The sequence below is a fragment of the Stomoxys calcitrans genome, chromosome 4, assembly GCF_963082655.1.
Source record: "Stomoxys calcitrans chromosome 4, idStoCalc2.1, whole genome shotgun sequence".
In the NCBI taxonomy this organism is placed as follows: domain Eukaryota; kingdom Metazoa; phylum Arthropoda; class Insecta; order Diptera; family Muscidae; genus Stomoxys; species Stomoxys calcitrans.
Window position 1 is genome coordinate 169,766,308 of NC_081555.1, and position 19,427 is coordinate 169,785,734.

Sequence of the window (19,427 nt, forward strand, 5' to 3'; positions counted from 1 at the left end):
TTATCCGATTGGAATGAAATTTTGCACGACGTGTTTTGTTATGATATCCAACAACTGTGCCAAGTACGGTTCAAATCGGTCCATGTTTTGATATAGCTGCCACACAAACCGATCTTGGGTTTTGACTTCTTGAGCCTCTAGAGTGCGCAATTCTTATCCGATTGGAATGAAATTTTGCACGACGTGTTTTGTTATGATATCTAACAACTGTGCCAAGTACGGTTCAAATCGGTCCATGTTTTGATATAGCTGTCATATAAACCGATCTTGGGACTTGACTTCTTGAGCCTCTAGAGGGCGCAATTCTTATCCGATTTGAATGAATTTTTGCACGAAGTATTTTGTTATGATATCGAACAACTGTCCCAAGTATGGTTCAAATCGGTTCATAATCCGATATAGCTGCCACATAAACCGATCTTGGGTCTTGACTTCTTGAGCCTCTAGAGGGCGCAATTTTTATCCGATTGGAATGAAATTCGCACGACGTGCTTTGTTATGATATCCAACAACTGTGCCAAGTACGGTTAAAATCGGTCCATAACCTGATATAGCTGCCATATAAACCGATCTTGGGTCTTGACTTCTTGAGCCTCTAGAGTGCGCAATTCTTATCTGATTGGAATGAAATTTCGCACGTCGCGTTTTGTCATGATATTCAATATCTGTGTTAAGAATGGTTCAAATCGGTTCATAACCCGATATAGCTGCCATATAAACCGATCTGGGGTCTTGACTTCTTGAGCCTCTAGAGGTCGCAATTATTATCCGATTTCCCTGAAATTTTGTACGACGGATCCTCTCTTGACCATCAACATACGTGTTTATTATGGTCTGAATCGGTCTATAGCCCGATACAGCTCCCATATAAATCGATCTTCCTATTTTACTTCTTGAGCCCCCAAAGGGCGCAATTCTTATTCGAATTGGCTGACATTTTACACAGGTCTCCAACATATAATTTAATTGTGGTCCAAACCGGACCATATCTTGATATCGCTCGAATAGCAGAGCAAATCTTTTCTTATATCCTTTCTTGCCTAAGAAGAGATGCCGGGAAAAGAACTCGACAAATGCGATCCATGGTGGAGAGTATATAAGATTCGGCCCGGCCGAACTTAGCACGCTTTTACTTGTTCTAGTTAACCAAATCTTTAGGGTCAGGAAATACTTTTTGTCAGAGTGTAACTAAAAGCATTTTTCGCATGATTCAATTATCAAATATTTGCGGAGTTCCTTAGAAAATCTGTAATAAAACTCTGAAATCTAATCTTGTCATCCAAATTTAAGTCTTTTAAAAATCCTAGAATTCTAGTTAAACTAATTTAACAAAAGTCAGCACGTGCGTTGATATATTGGGTTGCCCAAAAAGTAATTGCGGATTTTTTAAAAGAAAGTAAATGCATTTTTAATAAAACTTAGAATGAACTTTAATCAAATATACTTTTTTACACTGTTTTTCTAAAGCAAGCTAAAAGTAACAGTTGATAACTGACGGAAGAAAGAATGCAATTACAAAGTCACAAGCTGTGAAAAAATTTGTCAACGCCGACTATATGAAAAATCCGCAATTACTTTATGGGCAACCCAATACATTGGAGTTGTTTAAAAATAATCCAATAACTAGACTTCCTTTCCGGTTTTTTTTCGTTGGATTCGCCATTATATCAAACTGTTTGACAAATTGACGTCATTTAGTCACACATTTTTTATATTGCCTGACGAATAAGTTTGCTCTCTTCTAGCCATTGTTTGAACTATAAATTTATTTATTGTTCTATTTTAACTTTTCCAGTGAATTGTTTTGATGGTCGCTCTAGCGAAATTGTGCTTAACGGAAAAAAGGGTTATAAAAAAACCGAAATAATGTTGATTTTGTTTTGCTGCTATGCGTTGTCTGTCAGTCTGCTGTTGGCCTGGCCTGGTGAGGTTGCCGAGTAGTTTGAGTCTTGCCTGAGTTTGAGTATTCAATTAATTTAGCTCAATTTGCATGCATTAGCGCCTCCAAAATGTGATTAAAAGTATTTCTCCAATTCGATTGAACAATTGATGTGATACGATGAGCTGATACAGCTGAGGCAGCGTGCTATAGTTTTAGCTGTGGCCAGGTTCTATTTTGAATTGCGAATTTTGAACTGTTTTGATAATTTATGAGTCGACTTTAGCATGGTTTTCGCTCGGCATGTGCTGCTCCAAGCTGCAAATAATGATTCATACATTATGATGCGATGGGATTTTAAATTTTCCGTTTGAGTTTCAAATACGGTTTTGTTTTCAATGATAACACCCAGCTTAAGTTTGATTCGAAAATGCTGTTGTTTGCTATTATTGAGATTTGCGTAATTGCAGAAGTAATGATAACCAAAAACAATTTGCATTCGGAACACATATCTGTGTTAAGAGTGACGTCTATCAAACTGCTATGAAAAGGAAATACGTCAAGAAAGTTCATACAATTACGTCTTGTATAAGATAAAATAATTGGCATTGCGTCTTAAACTATGGATGTGAAAGAGAAATCTGTATTGTTTGGTGTTTATATTATTTCTAGCAAAGCTTAACCGCATCCCCAGTGCCTTTATTCACAACATGCGGAAGAAAATTTTTTACCCTGAACATTTGTTCCTTTGGCCGAAAGTAGAATAGATTTCCCAGCGCCTTAATCTTCTGCGTTACTTCTCCCATATCTGACACCCTGTTTCAAGATGTCTTTCTTTGCTTGGTCACTCCATCAAAGTTTTTGGTCTCTTCAAAAGACTTCTTCACTGGAGCTACTTCATACATTCTGGAAACATGACTTAGCCAACGCAACCATTGTATTTGCATGCGTTTAATTATGCTATCGCTGTGATACAGCTCATAGGCTCATTGTTCATGCAACGTCTATATCCTCCATTAACGCAGACTATTCCATTTGTTTTACGAAGGATCTTTCTCTCAAACACTCCAAGTACTAACTCATGCTTCGGAGTAATAATAATATTGTAATATTATCTCTCTCCTGGCCAGCGTATCAAAAGGGATCATCCTTAATACCACGTGTGCTATGTGGCTTGAGTTGGTTCTATCGCTGTGATACAGCTCATAGGCTCATTGTTCATGTAACGCCTATATTCTCCATTAACACAGACTATTCCATTTATTTTACGAAGGATCTTTCTCTCAAACACTTCAAATACTAACTCATGCTTCGGAGCCTATATAATGTGGAATATTCTCTCTCTCCTGGCCACCGTATCAAAGGAAATCAGCCTTACTACCACGTGTGCTATGTGGCTTGAGTTGGTTCTGTAGCCACTGCACATTCGGAGTTTTGCCATTCATGTCGCATAATGGGTCTAGTGTTCCAGTAGAGGAAAGGCCTGGGTGCTCCAAAAACGACAGGAACAGGGATGCTATTTCGCCGAATAACACTGTTATTAAGAGACTTAAGTTGGAGTGGAAAACTAATATCTACAATGAGGGCTGCATTCGTGTAGCCATTGGATGGATAAGTCTAGGCCAGACAAGAGGATCAGCGATGACCAATGGAAGAGCATCTTTTGTTATATATGGCTTAATGGATTCAAAAACAAGTCAAAGCGAGCTAAGTAAGGCCGTGCCGAATCTTGGATATCCACCACCATGGATTCCGCTAAAAATGTACCCTTATTAACTGAGTTTGTATTTGAATTATTATGATCTCAAGAAATCATATCGCCATTTCGGTACTTAGGGGGGCCTCTATCACCTTATCGACCGATTCGAATAAAATTTGGCACTGATGTTATAAGTCATGAGATACGTTTTTGGGCCAAATTTCAGCGTTATCAGGTGAACATTTAGGTTTTTAAGGCCTAAAGAAGTCAAATCCGGGGATCGGTTTATGTGGGGACTATATCTGATTATACACCGATTCGTATATTACTCGACATGGATGTTGAAAGTCATAACTCAAGCCTTTCTTCCAAATTTCAGCCAAATCGGATGAAAATTAAGGCTTCTAAGGGCTCAAGAAGTCAAAACCGGGTATCGGTTTATATGGGGGCTATATCTGTTTATAGACCGATTCGGATCATACTTGGCATAGCTGTTGAAAGTCATAACTAAGGTCCTTGTTCCAAACTTCAGCCAAATCGGATGAAAATTAAGGCTTCTAAGGGCTCAAGAAGTCAAAACCGGGTATCGGTTTATATGGGGGCTATATATGTTTATAGACCGATTCGGATCATACTTGGCATAGATGTTGAAAGTCATAACTCAAGTCTTTCTTCCAAATTTCAGCCAAATCGGATGAAAATTAAGGCTTCTAAGGGCTCAAGAAGTCAAAACCGGGGATCGGTTTATATGGGGGCTATATCTGTTTATAGACCGATTGGGATCATACTTGGCATAGATGTTGAAAGTCATAACTAGGGTCTTTGTTCCAAATTTCAGCCAAATCGGATGCAAATTAAGGCTTCTAAGGGCTCACGAAGGCAAATCGCGGTATAGGTTTATATGGAGCCTATATCCAAATCTGAACCGATATAGGCCATTTGCAATTCCCTACGTCCTACATCAATTAGAAGTATCTGTGCAAAGTTTCAAGCACTAGCATTACGCGTTCGACCGGTATCGTGATTTCGACAGACGGACGGACATGGCTAGATCGACTCAGAATGTCGAGACGGTCCAGAATATAAATAGATCAATATGTCGAGGTGTTAGGTTAGGTTAGGGAAGAGTGGTAGTTCTTTATAGACTCACTTAGACAATTTTAAGTCCATTGTGATACCACAGTAGCGACAGACCAAGACTTCTTGCGGGAATCGAACCCACGACCCCTGCACTGGTAGTCCAAGCACGCTACTAACTCGGCTACTGGGGCGCCCCGGAAAGACTTGATTAGTATACCCCCATCCTATGGTGGTTATACCCACACCACATTAGCCTCATTGCGTTACGACTGCCAACAATCGTGCCAGGAATGGTCTGAATCGGTCTATAACCTGCTATAGCTCCCATATAAACAGAACGCCTGATATTATTTCTTGAGCCCTTATAGTGCGCAATTCTTATCCGATTTCGCAGATGTTTTGCACCATGACTTGTGTCAAGGACGTAGCCAGGATTTTATTTTATTTTATTTTTTTTTTTTTTTTGGGGGGGTACCCTTAATTTTTTCAAAATCGATCAATCTTGTTACTGTGAAGTTGGTAAAAATACCTTTTTTTTTTTTTTTTTTGAAAATGGTGGTAGCCATTGGATGCAGGAACTGACACATCGGCGGTGACATTTGGTCATAAAATCAGTGTAAAAAAATTTTACACTGATTGCCAATACAGTGCAAGTTGGAAGTTGTATTAACGGCATGCATATTTTACATATTTTTTCTATCTGCCTCCTTTATATCACAACAACAATCATTTAAGCCAAATTTCGAAGTTCTAACTCTACTCGTTCGCCCAATGAAAAGTTCACCTATTTAGTACCATTTTTGGTACTTTTTTGTTTCTAAATGGTCAAAAATTCTTTTGGCATCCTAGCCCTAGCTTGCCATAGTGTACCTAAATTCCAAAATTCAAAGCTCTAGCTCAATTAACAAACAAAGTAGCAAAAAGTACCAATTTCGGTACTAAACGTACAAATTTTTCCACTTCCGGTACTATTTTTGGGAAAATTTTGTCACCAAATTTTATTTTTTTTGAGACGGTATTTAATTTGAGGTCAAAATCATATTTCTAGCCCCATCCGTTCGCGCAGGGTAAAAAGTCACCACTTCGTACTTTTTAGTACCTAAACGTACGAATGTCACAAAACCCCTTCCGATCGCGCGCCTACACCCTAAGACCCACATTCGTGTCAAATTTCATGACTCTAGCCATTTGGGCGGGGCGTTGTCAATCACGCGCCTCTTTTATAAATAGAGATAAAATTTCATCAAAATCGGACAACGGAATCGAGGGTCAGGCGTAGTGGGTTAAAATGTTGTCTTTAAAAATATTTATTGAAATTTGTCTAGAAAATTTTTTTTTAGGAAAATGTTGTTTGGGACACATAAGCATAATGAAAAGACTTTAAACATGTTTATGGGAAATTTAAATTTTGGTTGTCTTTAGAGAGCTTTTCGCTGAAAGTTAGTCCTTAAAAACTTCATTAGAATGTAATCTATAAAAAAGTTAATTTTTTTTTTAAATTTTGTCTTAAGAAAAATTTTTATAGAAATTTTGTCTTAAAAGTCTCCCAGTCTGCCACCACTGTGGTAGAGGGTATTATTGATTTGTGCATTAGTTTGCAACGCTAAGAAGGAGAAGATTTAGACCCATTGATAAGTATACCGATCAACTCAGAATCACTTTTTGATTCGATTTAGCCATGTCCGTCTGTGAGTCCATGTATTCTTGTAATCAAAGTGCAGGTCGTATTTGTTGTCCAATCATCACCAAATTTTGCACATATCGCTTTTTTGGCGCAAGGACGAAGGCTATTGATTTTGATAAAAAAAGGTTCAGATTTTGATATAGCTCCCATATATATGTGTCGCACGATTTGCACTTAAATGGCCGTAGTAGGTACAATTTTCAACCGATCTGCACAAAACTTGGCATGGATTGTTTTGTTACTGATTTCAACATATCTGCAAAATTTCATCAAAATCGGTTCATATTTAGATGTAGCTCCCATATATATGTATCGCCCTATTTGCACTTAAATGGCCGTAGTAGCTACAATTTTCAACCGATCTGCACAAAACTTGGCATGGATTGTTTTGTTACCGATTTTAACATATTTGCAAAATTTCATCAAAATCGGTTCAGATTTAGATATAGCTCCCATATATATGTATCGCCCGATTTGCACTTTAATTGCCGAAGTAGCTACAATTTTCAACCGATCTGCACAAAACTTGGCATGGATTGTTTTGTTACTGATTTTAATATATCTGCAAATTTTCATCAAAATCGGTTTAGATTTAGATGTAGCTCCCATATATATGTATCGCCCAATTTGCACTTAAATGGCCGTAGAAGCTATAATTTTCAACCGATCTGAACAAAACTTGTTACGGAGTGTTTTGTTACTGATTTCAACATATCTGCAAAATTTCATCAAAATTGGTTCAGATTTAGATATAGCTCCCATATATATGCATCGCCCGATTTGCACTTTCATGGGCGTAGTAGCTAAAATTTTGAACCGATCTGTACAAAACTTCGCACGGACTGTTGTATTACTGATTTCAACATATTTGCAAAATTTCTTCAAAATCGGTTCAGACTTAAATATATATCCCATATATATGTAACGCCTGATTTGCACTTAAATGGCCGCAGTAGCTAAAATTTTCAACCGATCTGCACAAAACTTGGCATGGATTGTTTTGTTACCGATTTTAACATATTTGCAAAATTTCATCAAAATCGGTTCAGATTTAGATATAGCTCCCATATATATGTGTGGTCCGATTTGCACTTAAATGGACGCAGTACCTAAAATTTTCAACCGATCTGTACAAAACTTGGCATGGATTGTTTTGTTACTGATTTTAACATATCTGCAAATTTTCATCAAAATCGGTTCAGATTTAAATATAGCTCCCATATATATGTATCGCCCGATTTGCACTTAAATGGCCGAAGTAGCTAAAATTTTCAAACGATCTGTTTTAAAGTCGGTTCAAATTTAGATAGATCTCTCATATACATATATACTTTTGCCCGAATTTATATTTGTAGGGTAGGTGTAGGGTATTATATAATCGGCTTCGCCCGACTTTTGCCTTTCCTTACTGGTTTTTCTCATAACTCTTTCCTTTTAAATTTTCGTTTTTAAATGAAACCTTTTTTGATAGTTGATTAACGTTACATCATTTAATGCAGTTTCCATTAAAGTCCAGGAAGATGATAATTAACAAGTCCATGGGTAAATCGATAAAAACTTATCTGGCAAATCAACTGTATACCGCTTATTAATTGAAACTATCCCTCATGCAGGCTATGGTCTATCTGATGTCGCTGTCGCTTGGGCATTTGAGAATTCTAACCATATTTTAAGGACAAAAGCTAAACTTAGAATTGTTACTCAATCCGGTTTTATTACTTGTAATGCCATAAAATCAATTCCAATCTTTTCCTGTTCAATTTTCTTGCCGATGTTCAATGCCTATTATCATCGGCTATGTTTGGTCAGGCAGCATTGTCGCGGTTGTATACCATAAGGGGGCAATTAATAATTTAAGCATGTTTACGAAGTCTGTGCATGATGGCACCATACGACACTGCTCGCTCGTAAAGCCAGAACACATATAAAAATAGATTTTCCACTTGTTGGCTGCAAGTTCTTTGCTGCATGGCTCCTTGTCGTTGGGCTAGACAATGCCAAGAATTAACTATCGTTCTATGTTGGGGCAGACCAATGATGTACAACAACTTTTGCTAACAATAACCTTAACTAGCCAAGGATAAAAATAGCAGCCCATGTCTGTAGATTTTTTTTGGCTTTTAGTTTTCTTGAAAATGTTAATCGTTTGTTGTGGTTGTAAATTATGGCCAAAGTAAAAGAAGAAGTTTCGCTTTCTCAATGCATTCTGTGGCAGGTGCATGCATGCAGCAAAGCTTTATTTATGGTTAATGTAATAAATTAAATGTTGTTAATTTATCAATAATCTTCTCTTTGCAGAGTCCGGATATTAGACAATTTATAACCATCACCTTGCCCAAACATCTGCAATCCTCCAGCAGCAAGGATAGTGTGGATAATGCCTTAAAGGCTGAAGGCGAATGGCCTGAGGTTAGCAATCCTACTAACACTTTGAAAGAGATAAAAGATTTCCTGCCGGAAGAAGTGCAATTGTTACCACACGAAGCTCGTGATGTCTTACAACGTCTCTTGGAATTCGATGGTCAGCAGCGTTTACATTCAGTTCGAGCTTTACAAAGAATTGCCATGTATAAGGATTTCACGATTGATTCCAAATATATTTTGAATGTGAGTAAACGTTTTTCTAGCAAAAAAAAATCCTATTGATGACTTAAACTATGAAAGAGCGTTTATCAACTAGAAAGAAGCTTTGCACATAGTAGAAAGATATTAACAATAGTATACTCCCCCCCCCCATAGGATGGCGAGTCTACTTACCTAGTCCTTCCGTTTGTAACACCTCGAAATAGTGATCTGCGACTCCATAAAGTAAAGGATGATTTTTTAGCTATTATCTTTTTGGCAACGCTGGTTTAAACAGCTCACGCACGTTTTGTGTTTGGTTTCACTGTCCAACATCTTCAGTTTGGCCTACAATTTAACAAAGAATCGTCTTACAAACGAACAACGCTTGGTGAATGGGCTCTTGGAAAGTTGGCCCAAGATCCACTTTTTTATACCCTCCACCATAGGATGGGGGTATACTAATTTCGTCATACTGTTTGTAACACCTCGAAATATGCATCTGAGACCCCATCAAGTATATATATTCTTGAACGTCATGTCATTTTAAGTCGATCTAGCCATGTCCGTCCGTCTGTCCGTCCTTCCGTTCGTCCGTCTGTCTGTTGAAAGCACGCTAACTTTCGAAATAGTAATGCTAGCCACTTGAAATTTTTCCCCAATACTTTTTATTAGTGTAGGTCGGTTGGGTTTGTAAATGGACCAAATCGGTCCATGTTTTGATATAGCTGCCATATATACCGATCTTGGGTCTTGAATTCTTGAGCCCCTAGAGGGCGCAATTCTAGACCGAGTTGACTGAAATTTGGCACGTGGTGTTTTGGTATCACTTCCAACAAATGCGCTAAGTTTGGTACAAATCGGTCCATATTTTGGTATAGCTGCCATATAAACCGATCTGGGGTCTTGACTTCTTGAGCCACTAGAGGGCGTAATTCTCATCCGATGTGGCTGAAATTTTGCATGAGGTGTTCTGTTATGACTTCCAATATCTGTGCTAAGTATGGCGCAAATCGGTACATAACCTGATATAGCTGCCATATAAACCGATCTTGGATCATGACTACATGAGCCACTGGAGGGCGCAATTCTCATCCGATTTGGCTGAAATTTAGCATGAGGTGTTTTGTTATGACTTCCAATAACTGCGTTAAGCATAGTCTAAATCGGTTCATAATCTGATATAGCTGTCATATAAACCGATCTTGGATCATGACTTCTTGAGCCGATGGAGGGCGCAATTCTCATCCGATTTGGCTGAAATTTAGCATGAGGTGTTTTGTTATGACTTCCAAGAACTGCGTTAAGCATAGTTTAAATCGGTTCATAATCTGATATAGCTGTCATATAAACCGATCTTGGATCATGACTTCTTGAGCCGCTGGAGGGCGCATTTCTCATCCGATTTGGCTGAAATTTAGCATGAGGTGTGTTATGACTTCCAAGAACTGCGCTAAGTACGTTACTGCGCAAATCGATGCATGGTATAGCTGCCATATAAACCGATCTGGGATCTTGATATCTTGAGCTTCTAGAGGGCGCAATTCTCATCCGATTTGGCTCAAATTTTGGTTATGGCACAACGGCTTCTCCCATGACCTTCTAATATGGTCTGAATGGATCCATAGCTTGATACAGATCCCATATAAACCTATCTCCCGATTTCGCTTCTTGGACGCCTACATGGCGCAATTCTTATCCGAATGGACTGAAATATTACACAATGACTTCTACAATGTTCAGCATTCAATTCATTTATAGTTTTAATCGGACTATAACTTGTTATAGCTCCAATATTATAACAGTTCTTATTAATTATTCGTTGTCGACAAACTCGGCCCGGCAGAATTTAGCACGCTCTTACAGGTTTATTTTATGTTAGTTCCGGCGCACCGTGTTGGCGCTCAAGATCACATGATTTGACGCCTCTTGACTACTTCTTGTTGGGTTAAGTGAAGTCCCAGGTCTAAATGGACATGCCAAACACGATTGAAGCCTTAGAGTATAATATACACATGTTATACGTCGGCATTGTCCTCTTTTATCCATACTTATTTTTTTTTTAAGAATTTGTAAACACATATACTGTCCAAACAGTTTTCTTTAATTTTTGTTTATTATCAATTCTTTTTGTTTCGTTTTTTTACTTTCAGCTCCGTCCTTTGGATATAATCGTTGAGGATAAGATCATTCTTTACGATTCCGAAGATCAAATGCATAATGAACAAGGTGGTATAGATGCTCACAAAGCATTTCAAGATTTTTGAACAAAATTTCATCGTTACGAGGCAATAATTTTTTTTAAAAATAAGGCTTTTATTTTCAACAAAATGAAAACTTGGACCTAGGCACCTAAATTCACAACGTTCTATTTTAGATTTTTCAAATAATTCGTTGAATATATGTTCAAAATACAATGCAAAATGGTATTTGTGTGTTAATAATTATTTTCTTTTTTCTCTATAACTTTTGTTAATCATGTATTAGACACATTTTTAAGAACAAAGGCCTTGAATCAAAAAATATTTATCATCCAACAATATTATCATAAGAAAGCCATGTTGCCTTAATTACCTGTAACCTTATTAATATGTTGAAAAGATATGGAACAAGAAAGTAATTATATAGTTTTAAAACTCAATAATGACTTAAATTACATGGAAAATGTATTTGAAAAATTTATTATCTCATCTATTAAATTCAGAACCCATTAATTAATTAATAATTAAGAGAAGCTAACACTTTCCAAAACACAATTTTTTTGGTACATCCTTGAGCTATATGCCACTGAAATCGAATTGGTATGTCTCTCGACCCAGCTCTATTTTGGCAAAATGGACTTTTTGAGTAATAATTAATGAGACTTAAATCGAAAACCTTAAAACGTTTCCCCTACTACGTACGTTTTTGTTAAGTTTGTTCTGATTGACATAGAATAGACTCTTATTCCATATCTTCAAACTCTTCTCCATATCGTATCAACATTCCAACTTGTCTTTTAATTCTTAGTACAAAGAAAAAGTGTCATACCATTTATGTATGGATTTACAATATTATGAAACCCAAATAAAGCAAATAAAAAAAAAATTAATGAATGGTTTAAATAAATTAATATTAATACTAGCCTATCTTCTAGTTTTACGAATAATGCGGTTGATATTCTGTTATACAATATGTATGTTCAAAATATAACAGAAATATAACTGTTGAGTACAGTACAGCTAAATTACTACAATGCCTAAAAGTATGCTTTACTTCGTGCGTTGCTAGTGCTATGTTGCTTTAGCTAGACATATTTTTATCGCATGCTACACAAAACTTTACAAGAGAATACGTGTTGACTGCTCATACATTAACAGTCTACAGTAACTGTAACTATAGCAATTGGTAATATACTATCGTCATTGGGTTATTCAAACACTAGAAAAAAAACTTTTGCCATCCCTGCTAAATAAATTGAAAATTATTCTAAAAGAATAGGATTTTTGTACTGCCAAAATGAAGAAGTTTGTTTTGTTCCTACTTCTTGGAAAGTAATGTAGAACAGCAAGTTTGAAGGTTTTGCATTTTTATACCCACCACCATAGTATGGGGATATACTAATCTAGTCATTCCGTTTGTAAGACCTCGAAATATTGAACTGCGACCCAATAAAGTAAATATATTCTGGGTCGTCTCGATATTCTGAGTCAATCTAGCCATGTCCGTTCGTTCGTCTGTCGAAATCACGAAAGCGGTCGAACGCGTACAACTAGACGCTTGAAATTTTGCACAGATACTTCTTTTTCATTTAGGTAATTGGGGACTGCTAATAGGTCATATCGGTTCAGATTTGGATAAAGCCCCCATTTGACTTCTCGAGCCCCGTAGAGCCTCAATTTTCATCCGATTTGGCTGAACTTTGGAAAAAAGACTTGTGTTAGCATCCATGCCAAGTATGATCCGTATCGGTCCATAAAAAGATGTAGCCCCCATATAAGCCGATCCCCGATTTTGATTTTTTGAGCCCTTCGAAGACTCAATTTTCATCTGATTTGTCTGAAATTTGAAACAAACACTTGTGTTATAAGTACCAACATACATGCCATGTACGATTATAGTCGGTCTATAAACTGATATAGCCCCACTATAGACTGATCCCCGGTTTTGACTTCTTGATCCTCTAGAAGCCTGTATTTTCACCTTATTTGGTTGAGATCTCAACACACACCAACCTCTACGGGACGTCATTTGGTTAGAATAATGTATCGGCCATATTAGGTGTGAAGGCTTCAAGGGCTGTATATTGTACTTATATCGAATTTATAACGAAAACGCCTCTATGATATAAACTCAAAATTAATAACACTCGACGATCCTTCCTGTTAGCGATTCTTTTTTCAATGTAAGTTTCGTGTAATGGAAAATTTCTTGTCTACACAATTACTCTACTCCCATGGCATACACATGATTCTGTGCATCTTTTAGATGTTAGATTGATGGCTGCAATGGCTAGACAATGGCAACGGTTCACGCTGTTGCTCCGTGTGTCTAGGTTCGACTTTCGGCCGGGCTGTGCCGAATTTTTATTTTCAAGTATTTTTTGCCTGTTTGTTTCTCTTTCGAGACGAGCCAACTTACGGCTCTTGTAGCATTTGCACCTAATATGGCCAATGAGTTATTCTAACCAAATGACAAAACGCGTCCCATAGTGGTTGGTGTGTGTTGCGATCTCTGGCTTTCCATTGCAAATAATTTCCGATCATTGAGCTCGTCTCAAAGAAAGACAAACAAAAATTGTAAAATTAAATGTTCTTCACTCTAACATGCAAAAAATACTTGAAAAAAAAAATTTAATAATATAATAAAAACAAGTAAAAACTTGCTAAGTTCGGCCCAGTCGAATCTAATATACCCTCCATCATAGATCGTATTTGTCAAGTGATTTTCTCGGTATCTCTTTATAGGCAAACATTGGATACAAATTGCTATACTACTGGCGCTTTATCAGGTTTTGGACCGATTTAGGAGAGGTATGTGAAGAATAAAAATTATAATTGGATATATTTATATCATGGACCGTGATTTCGAAAGGCAGGTCACAGATCAATATTTCTATGGTTTACAAACGTAATGATTAGATTAGTATACCCCGTTCCTATGGTGGTGGGTATTAAAACCAAAGAGCGTAAGAAAGAAGAAGAGAGAGTTTCTGCTTTGTCTTCCCCAATACCGTAAAATAACTCGCGTTAACGACACAACCTTATTCAAGTATTCCAATTGGATTCACATTGAGGGTTTGCAACATTTTCGGGTTATTCTGGTTTGATTCGGGCATTCATTCAAAAATTTTTTCGTGTTTTGCTTTGTTTCTATGCAACCGAAAGTTAGAATAAAGGAAAAACGAAATATCGTAAGCAATTCAAACATGTTGTGCCTTTAAACTTTGTCACTCGTCATCCCGGATTGGGCTCTAATGCCAGCTCTTCTTCTTTCTTACGCTCTTTGATTAAAACTCAATTCTTTTATTTTGTCTACTCGTGTAACAAATAGTGGATTTCAAATACTACAGATTCGAGACATATTGCAATAAAATAATCCTCCTGTTACATACGTTCCACACGCTGTTAACATACAGCCTAAAAGTATGCTATGGTTTGAAGCTTGCATGCGTTGAATCTACAGTCTCTGTTGGCGCTTACATTACCTTTGGTTAAGTTATCTGACTTCAGTACAGAGTGCACCAGACAAACATAATTATTTGAAAGTCAATAAAAACAAAAATTGCAGGTGAACATCCCCAATAAAAATCCATTATACATTCAATGCAAGTTGGACTGGATAGACTGATATATTTACCATGCAATAACAGTCGACAACACGTTTTTTGCATTGTATTGTATAAAAACAGGGACACAATCTTTCATTGAACTGTACCAATGCTGTGCTTTATTTTTGTCCTATCCAGTGTAAGTCAAACTTGTCCTGGATAGTTATCGATATCAGATAACAGATAATATAACCGGTTAAACGTGATATGCACTATAGTGATAGTCCCCATTTTCGAAAATAAATCCCAAATTTGATGGAAAATCCCCAATACAGGCGATACTGGTGTCCAAGAGTGGACACTACTCTCAAATATCATTTATTTGAACCCCAAATTGCCATTGGCCTCAAAAATGGATATCAAATTAGTTTTTTAATCTAAAACACCTTTTATTTAAATCCCTTACTGCAAAAGTCAGCAGTATGTCCATTCTCTTTAAGACCCAAATTTTCATGGTGAGCAAATACGTCCAATTTGGGTGTTGTTGTGGGGGTGGGACGTTGCCTTGACAGTTGGTCCCGAATGTTGATATCCATAGTCAGCAAATATGACCGGTTTTGGGAGATGGGTTGCTACTCAGTGGCTTGGGCTTGACAATATATTGGGTTGCCCAAAAAGTAATTGCGGATTTTTCATATGGTCGGCTTGTGACTCTGTAATTGCATTCTTTCTTCTGTCAGTTATCAGCTGTTACTTTTAGCTTGCTTTAGAAAAAAAGTGTAGAATAAGTATATTTGATTAAAGTTCATTCTAAGTTTTATTAAAAATGCATTTACTTTCTTTTAAAAAATCCGCAATTACTCTTTGGGCAACCCAATATATCAGATTCGTGTTCTACTCTAAAATACCTCTCATGTGAGCTCCATTTTGCAATGGTCTTCAAATACTTCTTATTTAGGTGGAGCTATGGGTGTGACCACATAGACACTTTTTCCCAAATATTGATATAAAATTCGTGCTTTACTCCTAAAGACCTTTCATTTGAGCCCCATTTTGCTATGGTCGTAAATTCGTCGTTTTTGGGGGATGTATTTGTGGAAGGGCGGTTTCCAAACACTTGGTTCCACATTTGGATATCTGATTTGTATTATACACTCAAATACCTTTTAATTGAGCTCCATATTGCCATGGTCAGTAAATAAGCCCTATTTGGGGGGTGTTTTGGGGAAGCGGAGGACCCCCAGAAACTTGGTCCCACATTTGGATAGCAGATTCGTATTCTACTCGCAAATACCTTTCATTTGAGTCCCATATTGCCATGGCCGGTAAATATGTCACATTTAGGGGTGTTTTTGGGGGTTGGGTGTTCCCCAAACACTTGGTCCAACAATTTGATATCAGATATGTTTTCTAATCTCAAATACCTTTCATTTGAGTCCCATATTGTCATGATGGGTCTTTATATATATTTGGTAGGTTTTGGGGGTGGGGTGGCCCCCTTAGGTACCCTATCCAAAATTTAGATACCAAATTTTTGTTTTTAGGTTACTATAAGACGGCACACAAAATTTCGCCGCACCCATCTCCGAGATCTGGCATTTCTGAAAATTAGGGAAAGAGGGAGGGTCCGCTTCCCCATCAGATATCAAAATGAAGTACTCGATTTTCGCCACGGGCCCATAATGCACCATCTGTGAAAATTTCAAGAAAATCCGTTCAGCTGTTTCTGAGTCTATTAGGAACACACAAACAAACAAACACAAATTGATTTTTATATGTTGGCCAGGGCCCGCACCGCAGCGCCTTATTTCACTCTCTTATTTTATCTGAGCCCTATACGGCCACGTCAGGAAATAAGTCCCGTTTGGGGGTGCTGGTACGGCGTTTCAGATATTTCGAGCCAATGTAGATATTATATTGGTGCTCTTCTCCCAAATACATTTCATTGCAGCCGTATATTGCCATGTTTGGTAAATATGTGCGGTATGGGGTGTTTTTGGGAGTGAGGCGGATCCCCATATATCAGATTCGTGCTCTGGTCTGGTCAAATACCTTTCATTTGAATCCCATATTGTCATTATTGGATTATATTCCATTTGGCTGGTGGCTTTGGAGATGGGGCGGCCCCCTATATATCCTACCCATCTCCGAGATCTGACGTTTTTGGAAATAGGGTAAGGAGAAAGTCCGCCCATTAAAGTTTGCATGTTAGATCTACTTCATTCTCTTGGATTTGGTGGTGGATTCGAGTAGCCAAACTCTTTGCCACGAAACAGATACATATTTGAGGCCCTTTTTGCCATAATCCACACGACCCCCAAACATTTGGCCTCAAACTTGGATATTATTTATCGCCATAGTAGGCAATCATTACCGGTTTGAAGGGAGTTTAGAGGCGGAATCTGAAGTAATATCAGCATCGTGCTAGAGGACGATTTTGTTTGAGCCCCATAATGTCAATCATTTTGAAGGAGGTTATCAATATATTCAGAGCTAAGGGGTCTCGTTCAGATTCACACCAATTAATTTTTTTGTATTGGTTATCTACATTCGAAATCATATTTCATACACGTCCGCAGGTCCTCCTGTGTCCATCCCAATCTGAGGGTAAAAATCGTACTCTACTACCAAAGACCTTTTATTTCCGTTCTATTCTATCCTGATCGGCCTTCATATATTATTTCATATTATTCTTATATATGAGGGAGGGGGATCGCCCTCTGACACGTCCTTTTATTTGAGTACAATATATTCTCGGTCATCCTACATGACAGTTTGGCGTTGCATTTATTGGGAGGAGAGCGCTGCTACCCCCGCGCTATAGACCAAACGACAAAATATTTGAGTCTTGTATTGTCGCGATCTACTGTCCTGCGGAATGGTATGACGTGATCCAGATACTTGAATCTTTAAACCAACATTGGATTCAAAATATTCTCTCATGGATCTATCTTTTAATTGACATATTATCCCGATCAAACTATACGTCCTATTGTAGTATTTAGTGGGTGGGCCGGTCCCAGACTCTGTCCTAATTGTGCATACCATATTCGTAGTCAACTCCCAAAGACGTGTCATTCGATACCCTTTTTCTGACGTTGGACACTTATGGCCGTTTTGGAGGTAGACACCTTGGACCAAATTCTTATAACAAATTCCAAATATCTTTCGTTTGATACCCATATTCTCTCAATCGGTTTGGGGGGTGGGGAGGCGCCTCAGACACCAAGGAATAAATTGTTTTATCAGCATTTCACTCTACCTTAAAATAGCTTTCATTTGGTATCCATATTGTCAGAATCGGTAAATTGGTCCTGCTGGGGGGTCTTGGGGGATAGGGAGGGCCCTCAGACACCAACAAATAATTTTTTTTTGTCAGATTTGTATTCTACTCTTAAATACCTTTCATTTGATACCCATATTGCCCAAAGCGGTGAAAGTGTTCTCTTGGGGCTTTTTTGTGGTTAAGGGACCCCCCCGAAATTAAGAGTGAAATTTCTATACCAAATTCGTACTCTACTCTTAAATACCTTTAATTTGATACCCATATTGTCCCAATCGGTACACATGTCCGTTCGAGTGAGTTTTGGGATGGGGCGTCCGTCCAGGTTATTTGACCCCAAAATTTTTGACCAATTTCGTGTTTTTGGGCTACCATTAGGTGGCATACAAAATTTCGCTTAAACCGGTGCACCCATCGTCGAGATGAAAATTGGGTCGCCCCCACTTCGGATATTAAAAAATTTAGTACCCTATTTTCACCAGGGGCTCAAACTCTACCATCTGTGAATATTTCATGAAAATCGGTTCAGACGTTTTTGAGTTTATACGGAAAAGACAAACAAACTAACAAACAAAAACAAATTGATTTTCATATATGAAGATAAACTGTTACCTGTTCGTCTTATTTTGAACATTTGAACAATAACGGCTTTTATAGTAAACAGCATTGCCAGATAGACACAACCTGTAAGGTACAGACAACATCAGAGACAACCATGTAAAGAAAGGTTGCAACAAATAGTACTTAAAGAAATCATAAAAATATGAATCAATCATGCTTAAATTCAGAAAATAATAAAATATTTCATTAATATAACATAATTGTGTATATTTCAGACGATATCCGGTGTATCAATGACACATTTTCTCTTTTTATCCAAAACATATGATTTATAAACCAACTTTCAACAACCCTGTTTGAATCAGCTGTGTAGCGCAAGTATACCGTTAAATACCTTGTGACAGTGGGTTTTACTGCTTTACACTGTTGCTATTTGTATTGGTGGTGGGTAATCGTTACTATATGGTTATATATGTGAGTGTGTGTGTGTGTACATTCCTTCGCCTATATGACAAAAAGTGTTCGTCCTGAAGATAAAGGAAAGTAGAAAAAGTGTAAGTGAAGAGAAAAATTCAGAGAAAATCTAGGAAAAAGTTAAAATAAGTTAAATAAATGTAAGAAAAATTGGAAAACAAAGTATAATGTAAATAATGAAATAGAAATTGTGTGGAAATATTGACAAAATATTGAAAGAATGATAGTTTTATGCAAAACCGAAACAAGTGAGAATCTACAACTTTGTGCAAATTCCGATACATAAAATTTTCTCTTCAACAACATGAAGTTGATTGGGAAAATTCGATATTTTTGTTAAGTGAAATAGAGTCTGGGATTGATTTTCCATAGCCTTAATATAAAAATTTACCTTATATCTAAAATTTAGCATAACCATGTTAAAGGACTTTCGCTAAAATCCTGGAAAATATCCCA

At 37.3% G+C, this 19,427-nt stretch overlaps 1 protein-coding gene across 1 annotated transcript in view; it reads left to right on the forward strand.

The window, feature by feature from the left end:
• Positions 1-11,171, forward strand: part of LOC106081184 (serine/threonine-protein kinase S6KL) — a 205,821-nt gene extending 194,650 nt beyond the window's left edge. Inside the window, exons 8-9 of the mRNA XM_059367367.1 lie at positions 8,641-8,949; positions 11,058-11,171. Coding sequence (XP_059223350.1) covers positions 8,641-8,949; positions 11,058-11,171 — 423 coding nt within the window. The remainder of the gene's footprint in view (positions 1-8,640; positions 8,950-11,057) is intronic.
• The last annotated feature ends 8,256 nt before the right edge of the window (positions 11,172-19,427 follow it).